At 41.1% G+C, this 14118-nt stretch overlaps 1 protein-coding gene across 6 annotated transcripts in view; it reads left to right on the top strand.

Moving 5' to 3' along the window:
* The window catches only part of tamo (PUB and ZnF_RBZ domain-containing protein tamozhennic), a 95855-nt gene that overhangs the window by 36280 nt on the left and 45457 nt on the right, over positions 1 to 14118 (top strand). For all 6 annotated transcript variants that reach the window (XM_070105108.1, XM_070105107.1, XM_070105105.1 and 3 more), the window contains exon 6: positions 8427 to 8892. In XM_070105108.1, the coding sequence (XP_069961209.1) occupies positions 8427 to 8892 (466 nt within the window). The remainder of the gene's footprint in view (positions 1 to 8426; positions 8893 to 14118) is intronic.

The following is a 14118-nucleotide window of genomic DNA, read 5'->3' as shown; positions in this document are numbered from 1 at the left end:
CCCTGTTTTCTAATTATGTCCAAGAATCTGTATTGATAAAGCCACTGGATGGTGAAACATCTACAATAAAGATATCCAGATGTTGCACAAGTGTCTTAACTTTCATCAGTCCAGTATCAGTGCAGAATGCAGTGAATTAAAATTTATACTACTAATTGCATTTAATTTATAAACCATATTATCTTCAAACCCATACGGTTCAAAACTGTACTACAGAAAGAAATAGTTTTTTGTTGGATCGAAGTACTGCATGAGGAATTTCTTTTTGTAGGTTCCTCTCATCAACAAGATAAGGAATTGAGCAGCAAAGATTTGTGCCAAGGTGGTCAGTTGATGGTGACATGAGGGACACAGACACAAACACTGCTTCACTACAAGGAGAGTCATGGTGACATAAGGGACACACACAAACACTGCTTCACTGTGACAAACACTGCTTCACTACAAGGAGAGTCATGGTGACATGAGGGACTCACACAAACACTGCTTCACTGTGACAAACACTGCTTCACTACAAGGAGAGTCATGGTGACATGAGGGACACTGTGACACAAACACTGCTTCACTGTGACAAACACTGCTCCACTACAAGGAGAGTTATGGTGACAGGGACACACACAAAGACTGCTTCACTGTGACAAACACTGCTTCACTACAAGGAGAGTCATGGTGACATGAGGGACACTGTGACAAAAACACTGCTTCACTGTGACAAACACTGCTTCACTACAAGGAGAGTCATGGTGACATGAGGGACACTGTGACACAAACACTGCTCCACTACAAGGAGAGTCATGGTGACGTGAGGGACACACACAAACACTGCTTCACTGTGACAAACACTGCTTCACTACAAGGAGAGTCATGGTGACATGAGGGACACTGTGACAAAAACACTGCTTCACTGTGACAAACACTGCTTCACTACAAGGAGAGTCATGGTGACATAAGGGACACACACAAACACTGCTTCACTGTGACAAACACTGCTTCACTACAAGGAGAGTCATGGTGACATAAGGGACACACACAAACACTGCTTCACTGTGACAAACACTGCTTCACTACAAGGAGAGTCATGGTGACATGAGGGACACTAACACAAACACTGCTTCACAACAAGAACAGCACTGTCACACACAAAAGGTGATCACATACACCATGAAACCTAAAAAATCCCACTCACAGAAAACCAGAGGTTTTAGTGCAGTTGATAGCCTAGTCTGTGACTTATGCATCGTACTACAAGGCCTCACAGTAGAAACAGTGACTGATGGTAGATCAACCAGTGATCCTTTCACTAGATCACCTAATACTTTCTCTGTCGGTTATTGTAGAGGAACTTGTATTTTTTCGTAGTAATTATGACCAGTGTCATGCTTCTCTCATCCACTTACTGTTTCTTCAGAGATAATAAGACCTTTATTAATTGGTTTAAGGTTTCAGATGTAGAGCAACACTTCAGAAGCTTTCCTGGAGTACCTGGAGAGAGTTTCGGGGGTCAACGCCCCCGTGGCCCGGTCTGTGACCAGGCCTCCTGGTGGATCAGCGCCTGATCAACCAGGCTGTTGCTGCTGGCTGCACGCAAACCAACGTACGAGCCACAGCCCGGCTGGTCAGGAATCTACTTTAGGTGCTTGTCCAGTGCCAGCTTGAAGACTGCCAGGGGTCTGTTGGTAATCCCCCTTATGTATGCTGGGAGGCAGTTGAACAGTCTCGGGCCCCTGACACTTATTGTATGGTCTCTTAACGTGCTAGTGACACCCCTGCTTTTCATTGGGGGGATGTTGCATCGTCTGCCAAGTCTTTTGCTTTCGTAGTGAGTGATTTTCGTGTGCAAGTTCGGTACTAGTCCCTCTAGGATTTTCCAGGTGTATATAATCATGTATCTCTCCCTCCTGCGTTCCAGGGAATACAGGTTCAGGAACCTCAAGCGCTCCCAGTAATTGAGGTGTTTTATCTCCGTTATGCGCTTTTCTTAACGTTTTCTCATAGTTTAAAAACAGAAATCCCGAGAGATCCTCGATGGCCTGTTACATGTTAAACACAAACAAAACAACATTTTAAACACAAAGCAACATGCATGTTAACCCTTAAACTGTGAGGACATTGATCCACACATTTCCACTAGCACTCTGAGCATACATCAACGTACTATTTTCCCTACTTTCAAATTTGGTGCCACAGGCCCGGTAGGCCTAGGCAGTAGAGAATGGGTCTGTGCACTTGGTGTACACCATACTAGAAAAATCTGGGACTCTGTAGTACCTTGTGGGAGCACTAGTTGATGTTAGCAGCAGTTAGAATGAGTGCCATGGAAAACCCCAGGGATTCACCGAGGTCCCACCGTATCAACACTCCTATTCGTGGAAAGTGGTGTTGACCCCAAGTTTAGTGGGTCTGAGATGGATGTGGCTGTAAATGATTAAGGAAATAAAAAATATTGATGATAACCCAGATGACCCTCAGCCCAGCACCTCTGGGGTGGCCAGTGTGGTTAGTTAGAGGCCACAACAGGAGTGAAAATTAATACATTCCCACATTCATGTTGAAAATAGGGGAAATGATATTAATGATGATGAGATTGATTTTATGCCATTATGCCAGTAAAGCACACCTATAGGCATTGTAGCCTATGTTGAGGCAGTGTGCCATATACAGTTCCCAAGGGTAGTGGGAGGGCATGTTCAAAACCCCAGCCACTGTTAGTGATACAGATCATAAAGGGGAATATTCTTGGATGGAGGAGATGGTGGGTGGGAAAGTGCCTGGGACACATGGTACATTGGACGGGCAGGCAATGGACCGCCCACCCAGCACCTACTCCAGTCACTCATCCACCACAGCCCATGCCATCAGACGTAAATGGAATGGGAAAAAATGTGTAACATTCATGCCGCATTCTTTCAGTTTTGATACCAGTGGTAGTGGCATCCTGCCAGAATGTCCCGTCATGAACAAGCCTCCGGAGTTAGAGTACTTCCAACTGTACTTTGATGGCAAAACACCTACAATATAGATACCCAGATGTTGCACACGTCTAATTTTCATCTTGTCGGCATTGTATACCATTCATGTACAATTAAAAGTCCTTGATTCTGTTCAAGGGATGACTGTCATTCAAACTCTATGTACCAAGCAAATGTAATCACTTTGGTATAAAATTTTTTGTTTTGTGACTGTGAGAGTGGTGGTGTGTTGGATGTCATTGTCTACACTGGGAGAAACACACTATGGTACCTGGTGGATGTTGAGCATTTCCAGTGTTGTTGTCGGCAAGATCATCATCTTGCCAACAACAAGGGTCATTCATACAGTGTTCACAGACAACTGGTATACAAGCCCTGTGCTCGCTGATTTCCTCCACGTGAACAATACTGATATATGTGGAACAGCGAGATGTAATAGAAAACATTTACCAAGGTTCACTGGAGATAGTGTTGATGGTGCAGTGTAGTGCAAGCATTTCAGGCCAATGGCACCATGGCACTGATGTGGCATGACAAATGGGACGTGATGTTGCTGTCAACCATCCACAGAAACCGGATGGTATAAAGTGAACAGGGACACCAATGAACTCTTTGTAAAGCCAGCTGCTTTTGTTGTTGACTATATGAACAATACGCAACTAGTCAACAAGTGTAACATGCAAATAGGGTTCATCGTGTGTGTGTGGGCAGGCAGGCAGGCAGGAGTTACAAGAGGTACATAAAATTGTTTTTCCACTGTGTAGACATTGCAATGCTAAACACCTACAATATGTACCAGATAAATACCGGGGAACGACCTCAGTGTGCCTAATTCACCCTGAATGTCAACGAGCAGATTGTACAGAACTACCACATCACACTCATACCTGCCCCTCACTTGCGACCAGAGGGTAAAGTACCTGACCAATTGCAGTCTAACAGTCACTTCCTCATACAACTGTCTACCCAGAAAAAAGAAGTATTTTCAGAAAAGGTGTGTTGTGTGTGCCCACAGCACAAGATGACTCCAACAATGACAGGACACATGATGCATGTGTCAGCAGTGTGGGGGTGACACTGTATGACTGTGCTTCATGGAGTATCATACACTTGACGACTTATAAAAGCATTGCTGAGACATAAATTATGTGCATATGTATTTTTAGACAATAGTATGTGACGAATGCAGGTGGACATGTTCACCTGTCAGCGTGCAAGTACTACGTGACTTTCATTACTATTTCCGTACCTAATACAGTGGACCCCCGCATAATGATCACCTCCAAATGCGACCAATTATGTAAGTGTATTTATGTAAGTGCGTTTGTACGTGTATGTTTGGGGGTCTGAAATGGACTAATCTACTTCACAATATTCCTTATGGGAAAAAATTCGGTCAGTACTGGCACCTGAACATACTACTGGAATGAAAAAAGTTCGTTAACCGGGGGTCCACTGTATTTGTGTCAGAACAATCAATGGCTATGAAATCACATGATCTACTATAATTTGTAAATCTTCTTTCTTTCAACAAACTGGCCGTATCCCACTGAGGCTCCTCAAGGGAGGTTCCTTGATGCTGGTGAGGGGATCTTGATCAAGGAAATTGGATCTGTGCTCCATTTCCCTGATTTAAGCCTGAATACTTTCCACCCCCCCCACAGGTTCCGTATAATCCTACAGGTTTAGCGCTCCCTATGATTATAATTATCTCACCGAGGCAGGGTGGCCCAAAAAGAAAAACGAAAGTTTCTCTTTTTAAATTTTGTAATGTATACAGGTGGGGTTACGAGCCCCTTGCTCCCGGCATTTTAGTTGCCTCTTACGACACGCATGGCTTACACAGGAAGAATTCTGTTCCACTTCCCTGTGGATAATTTGTAAATATCAGAACATAAAAACCACCTAAATGGAAAAAAACAAAACAAGAAAAACGTGAGCATCTGGCACCAGCTTTGTGGCTTTATATTTATACAGCTGTTTTATCTGCAGGAAACTAAATACTATACTTTATATGTAATAAAATAATGTTAGGCACAAAGCCATGTTAGGCACAAAGCCACTAACATGTTAGGCACAAAGCCACTAACATGTTAGGCACAAAGCCACTGACATGTTAAGCACAAAGCCACTGACATGTTAGGCACAAAGCTACTGACATGTTAGGCACAAAGCCACTGACATGTTAGGCACAAAGCCACTGACATGTTAGGCACAAAGCCACTGACATGTTAGGCACAAAGCCACTGACATGTTAGGCACAAAGCTACTAACATGTTAGGCACAAAGCCACTGACATGTTAGGCACAAAGCCACTGACATGTTAGGCACAAAGCCACTGACATGTTAGGCACAAAGCCACTGACATGTTAGGCACAAAGCCACTGACATGTTAGGCACAAAGCCACTGACATGTTAGGCACAAAGCCACTGACATGTTAGGCACAAAACCACTAACAAACCAATACTGGGTTTATCTTTCTGAAACACACTGTATTATGTCATGCAGTCACGTCACCCAAACTATGAGTGATAATTTTGGCCTAAATATGAGAGACTAGGTCTGTGTGGTGAGTGTCCACCATATAAAAAAATTCCTGCCCCCCACAGTGCATGATGAGAAAACAAAACTGTGTTCATTGTTTAACCTTTAAACTGTCCAAACGTAGATCTACGTTCACATGCGTAACGCACTGAACGTAGATCTACGTTTTATTTTACATGCTTTCAAATGTAATAAAAGCATAGTAATACATTCGGAGCGCTATGCACGTGAACGTAGACGTACGTTTGGACAGTTTAAGGGTTAAAATAACAAATTGGCAGTGTTTTCTACGACGGTTTTTATGGTTTAATTGATTGTTTCTTGCTATCATTTGATAGAATGGGAGACATATTACTGAAATAGATATCTTTCAGGACTAGAAGTAGCTTGAAATTGAGCTCAAATTAGTGGAAACGTTAAATTTTTGACGATATTCCAGAGGACAGGTTAGGCCCCTTACAACCCCAGTCTGTGTTATGATTTTTTAATGAGTCTGATTCAATTATTGGGATGCTGTAAACCATGAACAATCTTATCTGGTTATATTTTATTACTGAGAAATAAAGTAAATGTTCTGTACTGTGTGAGAATAATAATTTAAAATGGAGAGCAAGTGTAATAATTTCTGTACAGCCTCTCCTCACTTAATGACAATGTGCCATTCCTAACACCACGTCAGTAAATGAGTATGTTGCTAAGTGAGGAGAGGCTGTATTACACTTACTAATGAACTAATGAACAGAGGAAATATTATCTTAACCCTTTGAGGGTCGACAGGCCCTCTCCGAAACTCGTTCTCAGGGTCGGCCAAATTTAAAAAAAAAAAAAAAATATTTTCTCTTATGAAATGATAGAGAATCTTTTCCCGATCATAAAGACACCAAAAGTTTGAAATTTGATAGAAAACTTACGGAATTATGCTCTCGCAAAGTTAGCGGTCTCGGCGATGTTTACGCATCGGCGATTTTGCCCACTTTGAGCCCCATTTTCGGCCAATTTCACTGTACTAGTCGTCAAAAAACATGAATATTTCGCTAGAACTCCATTTTGTCTATCGAATGGGTGCAAGAAACCACCCATTTATGAAATTCAACTATCCAGTACAGTGGTCAGAATTTAGCAATTTTGCCAATTTCACACAAATTTCAAAAGATGCCAATTTCCGAATAGGGTCCAGAATAAACAAGAAAGACATTCCTGGCACTAAAATGACATTTCCTCTAGTCATTAGTCACGTCTCAAGGCCCCTCTTATATTCTTTTACTTTCCACTTTGAATTTTTATTCTCACAAAAAATATAAGATGCAGACTACTGCATTAGTGTAAAAAATGGTATAAATATTATTGGTGCACTTGTGAAAGAATATTAGACTCACCAGTTGACGTGTATTGCACGCTTGGCACGATTTGTTTACTTTTGAAGTTTGGTAAAAATCGAACATTTCTGCTACTTTGAGCTCAATTTCAAGGCACCTTTCATTGTAAAACCAGTCAAAATCATCTCAATTTCTGTAATATGTCTTCCATTCTATAAAATGAGACCAAGAAAACTAGAATACAACAATAAATACCATACGAAAATACACTGCATTAAAAAGAAATGGTCAAAGTTTTTTTTTTTCTCATTATGCACTGTGTGCTGCAGGATTTTTTTTAGACTGTGCACACTGACCACATAGACCCATTCTTTCATATGAAGGCCTACCAGCTTTCTCCCACTAGATTTGAGGCCGCTAGAATTTATGAGTACTAGTACGTCAAAAACCCCTACGCATAAGACGTACTAGTACGACCAAAACCCTCAAAGGGTTAATGCTGGGAAGGTTTACATTGTTTATTATGGATTCTGTTTTTGTATTGGCATTTTTTAATTTTGTGTAAAATTGGCAAAATTACCAAATTCGTGTCACTTTATTGGGTAGTTGAAATAGTTGAATGGGCAGTTTCTTGTGCTTATTTGACAGAATGGAAGGCAGAATAGTGTAATACCTAAAAATTTGGTTGACTGGAACAATGGAATTGGCCTAAAGCAGGCCTCAAAGTGGACAAAAATCACCAGTGCGTGAATTGTGCTGAGATCAGTGACTTTGCACCAGCATAATTCCATAATTTTGGTGTCATTTCCTTTGCAGAAACATTCTTTACCATTTCAGATTTTTTTTTTTCTGAGGGGGAGGGAGGAGGGTGTACACTTTATTGACCGTAAGAACAAGTTTCAAATCGGGGGTGTGGACCCTGAGAGGGTTAAACACTGAATATTTTAAACACACACATTACGTTAGCTTGTTAAAAGTTGTGGCTTAATTGGTAAATATGACTGAAATTTGCTTATTCCTTTATTTTTAGACAATATTTTGAAGACACTTTCCATCTCTGTGCATGGTAGTGAGACAAAAGTAATTGAACTGTCATCCATTACATTGTTGTCCAGCCAGAGTTACATAGATGTTATTATCGTGATGACCCTTATAACTAACTTCCTCACTCGTCCTTCAGAGTACAAGCACTGTACTTCCCATCTCCAGAACTGTAACATCCTCACTCACCATATGAACCACAGCCCAGCTGGTCAGTACGTGACCAGTCAGGCTGTGGTTCATACTTTGGTTTATGTGCAGCCAGTAGTAACAGCCTGGTTGATCAGGCCCTGATCCACCACCAGACCGGGTCATGGACCAGACCATGGGGGCACTGATGCCTGAAGCACCCTCCAGGTGTACTTGGGGAATTGGTGGTGATTAGGTTTGAGCCAAGTAATTGGAGTGTATCTGCAGTTCCTTGGATCAAGAGTCCTTCTACAGCTTGTCATCACCTTCCCTGCCTTGAATGGCTTGTCGAGAGGTGTTGCTGCAAATGTATTAATTTTTGTATGGGGTTTTGTAAATTTGTCCTCAATTGTTTTTTCCTTGTAGACGCCATCATCCTCCGGACCGCCCTTGCCAGTACGTCAGTCATCCGCCAGTGGAACATCCGCTTCTACATCCATACCAGTATCCACCTCTCATCCGGCTCAAGATAAGTCTGGTGACCAACACATGCCCCCAGAGCAGCAACAGCAGCAGCATCAACATCATCAACAGCAGCAACAGCAACAGCAACAGCAGCAGCAGCAACAGCAACAGCAGCAACAGCCTGTCAATGGAACAGGAATCAGTGGTGGTGGTGGTGGTGGTAGTAACGTTGATCAACGCAGTAGTTACCACCACCACCACCTGCATCACCACCACCTGCACCACCACCCCAGCAGTCAGGCACCACAGCAGGCAACCTCCACTGTGGGGTCACCCCACAACCCCATCTCTGTGTCACAGTCTCCTGGACCCCCACAACCTGCCCCGCCGCTCTCCTACTGTCGTAGTGCTGACACACCTGACACAGGTTAGTTTATACACCTGTTAGATAGCAACCATCCAGGGAGAACCAACAGTCCTATATAATGAGTGGGAATGGGAAGATGTTAAAAGTTGCACACTCTGGCAGGATGACTTATCTTTTTTTCGCTCTCATGAACGTGTAAGATGGCAGGTAAATCTTACTGTCTCATGAACGTGTAAGATGACAGGTAAATCTTACTGTCTCATGAACGTGTAAGATGACAGGTAAATCTTACTGTCTCATGAACGTGTAAGATGACAGGTAAATCTTACTGTCTCATGAACGTGTAAGATGACAGGTAAATCTTACTGTCTCATGAACGTGTAAGATGACAGGTAAATCTTACTGTCTCATGAACGTGTAAGATGACAGGTAAATCTTACTGTCTCATGAACGTGTAAGATGACAGGTAAATCTTACTGTCTCATGAACGTGTAAGATGACAGGTAAATCTTACTGTCTCATGAACGTGTAAGATGACAGGTAAATCTTACTGTCTCATGAACGTGTAAGATGACAGGTAAATCTTACTGTCTCATGAATGTGTAAGATAACAGGTAAATCTTACTGTCTCATGAACGTGTAAGATGACAGGTAAATCTTACTGTCTCATGAACGTGTAAGATGTTAGGTAAGACACATATGCAACAGTTAGACAACTTTATTCCGAAACGTTTCGCCTACACAGTAGGCTTCTTCAGTCTAATACAGAAAGTAGGCAGGAACAGTAGAGATGTGAAGACGATGTAATCAGTCCATCACCCTTAAAGTCGTAGAATTTGAGGTTGTCAGTCCCTCGGCCTGGAGAAGTTCAGTTCCATAGTCAGGAACTATCTGATAGTTCCTGACTATGGAACTGAACTTCTCCAGGCCGAGGGACTGACAACCTCAAATTCTACGACTTTAAGGGTGATGGACTGATTACATCGTCTTCACATCTCTACTGTTCCTGCCTACTTTCTGTATTAGACTGAAGAAGCCTACTGTGTAGGCGAAACGTTTCGGAATAAAGTTGTCTAACTGTTGCATATGTGTCTTACCTAACAACCTGTCGGTATTGTATACCATTTTGATGTTCAACGTGTAAGATGACAGGTAAATCTTACTGTCTCATGAATGTGTAAGATGGCAGGTAAATCTTCTGTCTCATGAACGTGTAAGATGACAGGTAAATCTTACTGTCTCATAAACGAGTAAGATGACAGGTAACTCTTACTGTCTCATGAATGTGCAAGATGACAGGTAAATCTTACAGACTTCTACTTTTATTCAGTATGCACACTGTGAAAGACAGGTATACAATACCGACAAGATGAAAGTTAAGACACTTGTGCAACATCTGGTTATCTTTATTGTAGACGTTTCGCCATCCAGTGGCTTTATCAATACAGATTCTTGGACATAATTAGAAAACAGAAGAACTATATACAAAAGATGAGGTAATCAGTCCCTCAGCCTTGGAGGTGGTGTTCACAACACCGTGGTTGTAGAGATTCTGAAGCAAAGGTAAGGAGACTGGCGCTTACCAGTGACTATGCCCTCGTCTGCTACACGTCCCTCTTCACTGACTCCTATATAAGCGCCAGTCTCCTTACCTTTGCTTCAGAATCTCTACAACCATGGTGTTGTGAACACCACCTCCAAGGCTGAGGGACTGATTACCTCATCTTTTGTATATAGTTCTTCTGTTTTCTAATTATGTCCAAGAATCTGTATTGATAAAGCCACTGGATGGCAAAACGTCTACAATAAAGATAACCAGATGTTGCACAAGTGTCTTAACTTTCAGTATGCACACTGTTTCTTAATCCTCTCAATGTCTCTTATATAGATCTACATCATTTAAACCAATCTCTCTTATGTAGATCTATATCATTTAGACCAGTGTTTCTTATGTAGATCCACATTATTTAGACCAGTGTCTCGTATGTGATTTTGCAGAATGAAGCCATGTGTTTATCACAGATCTTGAAGAGAATACAGTCACAATACCATGACTGGACCAATACACAAATAACCTGCATATCGGACAATAAAGTATATGACAATGTTTCAGTCTGACTTGAACCATTAAATACAGTGGACCCCCCGGTTAACGATATTTTTTCACTCCAGAAGTATGTTCAGGTGCCAGTACTGACCGAATTTGTTCCCGTAAGGAATATTGTGAAGTAGATTAGTCCATTTCAGACCCCCAAACATACACGTACAAACGCACTTACATAAATACACTTACATAATTGGTCGCATTCGGAGGTGATCGTTATGCGGGGGTCCACTGTAATTAATGGTTTAAGTCAGACTGAAACGTGATCCTAAATTTCATTCTCCTGTGTGTGGTTTATTTGTGTAGTGTACCATAAATATACCAACAACATTACGAAGTTTAAGCAATACAAGATTGGGCATCAGATGGGGGAGGAGTATGGAGACAAATGCATTTAGGTACAGTGGTACCCTGAGTTTCTTACTGCTCCCAACTTGAACAATTAACTAAGTGTATTATTGCAAGCGTATTTTTGGGGGTCTGAAATGGACTAATCTAATTTACATTATTCCTTATGGGAACAAATTCGTTCAGTAACGGCACTCGAACAGCCTTCTGGAATGAATCATGTATGAAACTCGGGGTACCACTGTAATTGGGAGTGCCAGCAAATAAATCTACGAATGACGAGTTGAATCATAGAATAGATGAGGAAGAGAAGGTCCATTAAAAAAAAGGTCCATTGAAATATGTTTATCTACCATCATAATCTGGTACATTCCCCTCTTTGCCTCAGATAAGCTTTCATTGCACAGATATCACACCACCCAGCTTCATTATTTCCCTTCGTCTATGCTGTGCTTTACCTCATCTTTCATAGACTCGGCTACTGGCATGGTCACTGCCAAATTTCTCAATACTGCTACATTCATTTTCTTCATACCTCCTCCCTCTAAATTGATATCCAATCTTTTATTGACTTAACCATTTGTTACTCTCACCCTCCTCTGACCTTTGAAACATCTTGTCAGAATTTGTCACAAGAAGTGTCATCAGCAAAAAGCAACTGTGACAACTTCCATTTTGTATCAAATTCTCTATCTTTTAATCCCTCACCTCTTCCCAACACCCTGGCACACATTTCTTTTATAGTAATTCCATCTATTAAGATGGTGACGTCATGCATCCCTGCCTAAGGCCTACGTTTACTGGAAGATAATCTCCCTCTCGTATACCCTAATTGAGCCTCACCATCCAAATAAAAACTCTTAACTACTCCTTAACCCTTTCACTGCCCAGATCCCCTAAATAAAACCTGCTCTCAATATCCAAAAGTTTAAAAAAAAAAAAAAAAAAAACTGAAATGGTAGAGAATCTTTTTCTGAAGGCGACATAAAAAATACAAAATTTGATGGAAAATTTACAGAATTACACAGGTGCAAAGTTAGCGATCTCTGTGCAGTTTATACACAGTAATTTTTCCTATTTTAAGTCTGTTCCATTGTTTCAGTTGACCAGATTCTTAGCTGTTTTGCTAGTATGCTTACCATTCTGTTGACTGAGCACATGAAACTGCCCATTTAACTATTTAAACTACTCTAAAAATAGTCCATAATAAACAGTGTAAACATTCGTGGCACAAACATTTCCTCTGTTCATCAGTCACGTCCCTAAAACTCTCCTAAACACTTTCCTACACTTGCTTTCTTACCCATAAAAATAAAAGATTTACTCTATTTCTCAGTAATAAAATATAACTAGGAAAGATTATTCATGGTTTACAGCATCCTGATAATTGAATCAAAACCCCATAAAACAGACTGGGCATTGAGGGGCCTTGTCCATCTTCTAGAACATTGACAAAAATCGAATATTTCCGCTACTCTGAGCCCAATGTCAAGCTTCTTCCAGTTTTGAAACCAATCAAAATATTTCTCCCATTCTATCAAATAATACCAAGAAACATCCAATAAAACCATCCTAGAAAACGCTTCAGAGTTATTTTAAACCAAACAAGACCACAGTTTTGTTTTTCCTATCATGCAATTCATGGGGAAAGATTTTTTATATGGTGCACACTCACCATAAAGACCCAGTCTCTCATATCTAGGCCAAAATTTAATACTCACAGCTTATCTGAGTCAGCTAACCTCATGACAGTTCTGTGTGAGGGGCCCTGACCTTAGTGATCTAATTCTATGTGACAGACACTCATTCCATAACATTATGTAACATAACATTATGAGGATATTTTGCCTGTCACTGCTTTCTTCTTTCATATATTTTTTTATTATTTTTTTTTTATTATCACACTGGCCGATTCCCACCAAGTCAGGGTGGCCCAAAAAAGAGAAACTTTCACCATCATTCACTCCATCACTGTCTTGCCAGAAGGGTGCTTTACACTACAGTTTTTTAAACTGCAACATTAACACCCCTCCTTCAGAGTGCAGGCACTGTACTTCCCATCTCCAGGACTCAAGTCCGGCCTGCCGGTTTCCCTGAACCCCTTCATAAATGTTACTTTGCTCACACTCCAACAGCACGTCAAGTATTAAAAACCATTTGTCTCCATTCACTCCTATCAAACATGCTCACACATGCCTGCATTGTTTATTACAATATATATTTTATTTTGGACTTCCAGCAAGCATGCATGAGCGTGTTAGATAGTAGCAAATGGAGACAAATGGTTTTAGGACTTGATGTGTTTTTGGAGTGTGAGCAAGGTAATATTTATGAAGGGATTCAGGTAAACTGGCAGGCTGGACTTGAGTCCTGGAGATGGGAAGTACAGTGTCTACACTCTGAAGGAGGGGTGTTAATGTGGCAGTTTTATAATAACTATAGTGTAAACATGCCTCTGGCAAAAAAGTGATGGTGAAAGTTTTTCTTTTTTGGGAATTCCTACCTTGGTGGGAAATGGCCAATGTGTTAATAAAAATTTTTTTTTTTTTTTATTATTGCTGGTGTCTTTTTCTGTCTCATAAACACGCTAGATAACAGGGATATCTTGCTACTCCAACTTACACTTTGGTCACACTTCACAGACATGCACATGCATATATATATACATACATCTAGGTTTTTCTCCTTTTTCTACATAGCTCTTGTTCTTCTTTATTTCTTCTATTGTCCATGGGGAAGTGGAAAAGAATCTTTCCTCCGTAAGCCATGCGTGTCGTATGAGGCGACTAAAATGCCGGGAGCAATGGGCTAGTAACCCCTTCTCCTGTAGACAT

The sequence above is a fragment of the Cherax quadricarinatus genome, chromosome 97, assembly GCF_038502225.1.
Source record: "Cherax quadricarinatus isolate ZL_2023a chromosome 97, ASM3850222v1, whole genome shotgun sequence".
In the NCBI taxonomy this organism is placed as follows: Eukaryota; Metazoa; Arthropoda; class Malacostraca; order Decapoda; family Parastacidae; genus Cherax; species Cherax quadricarinatus.
Note: the sequence above shows the minus strand (reverse complement) of the source record. Positions and strands in the feature narration are given on the sequence as shown.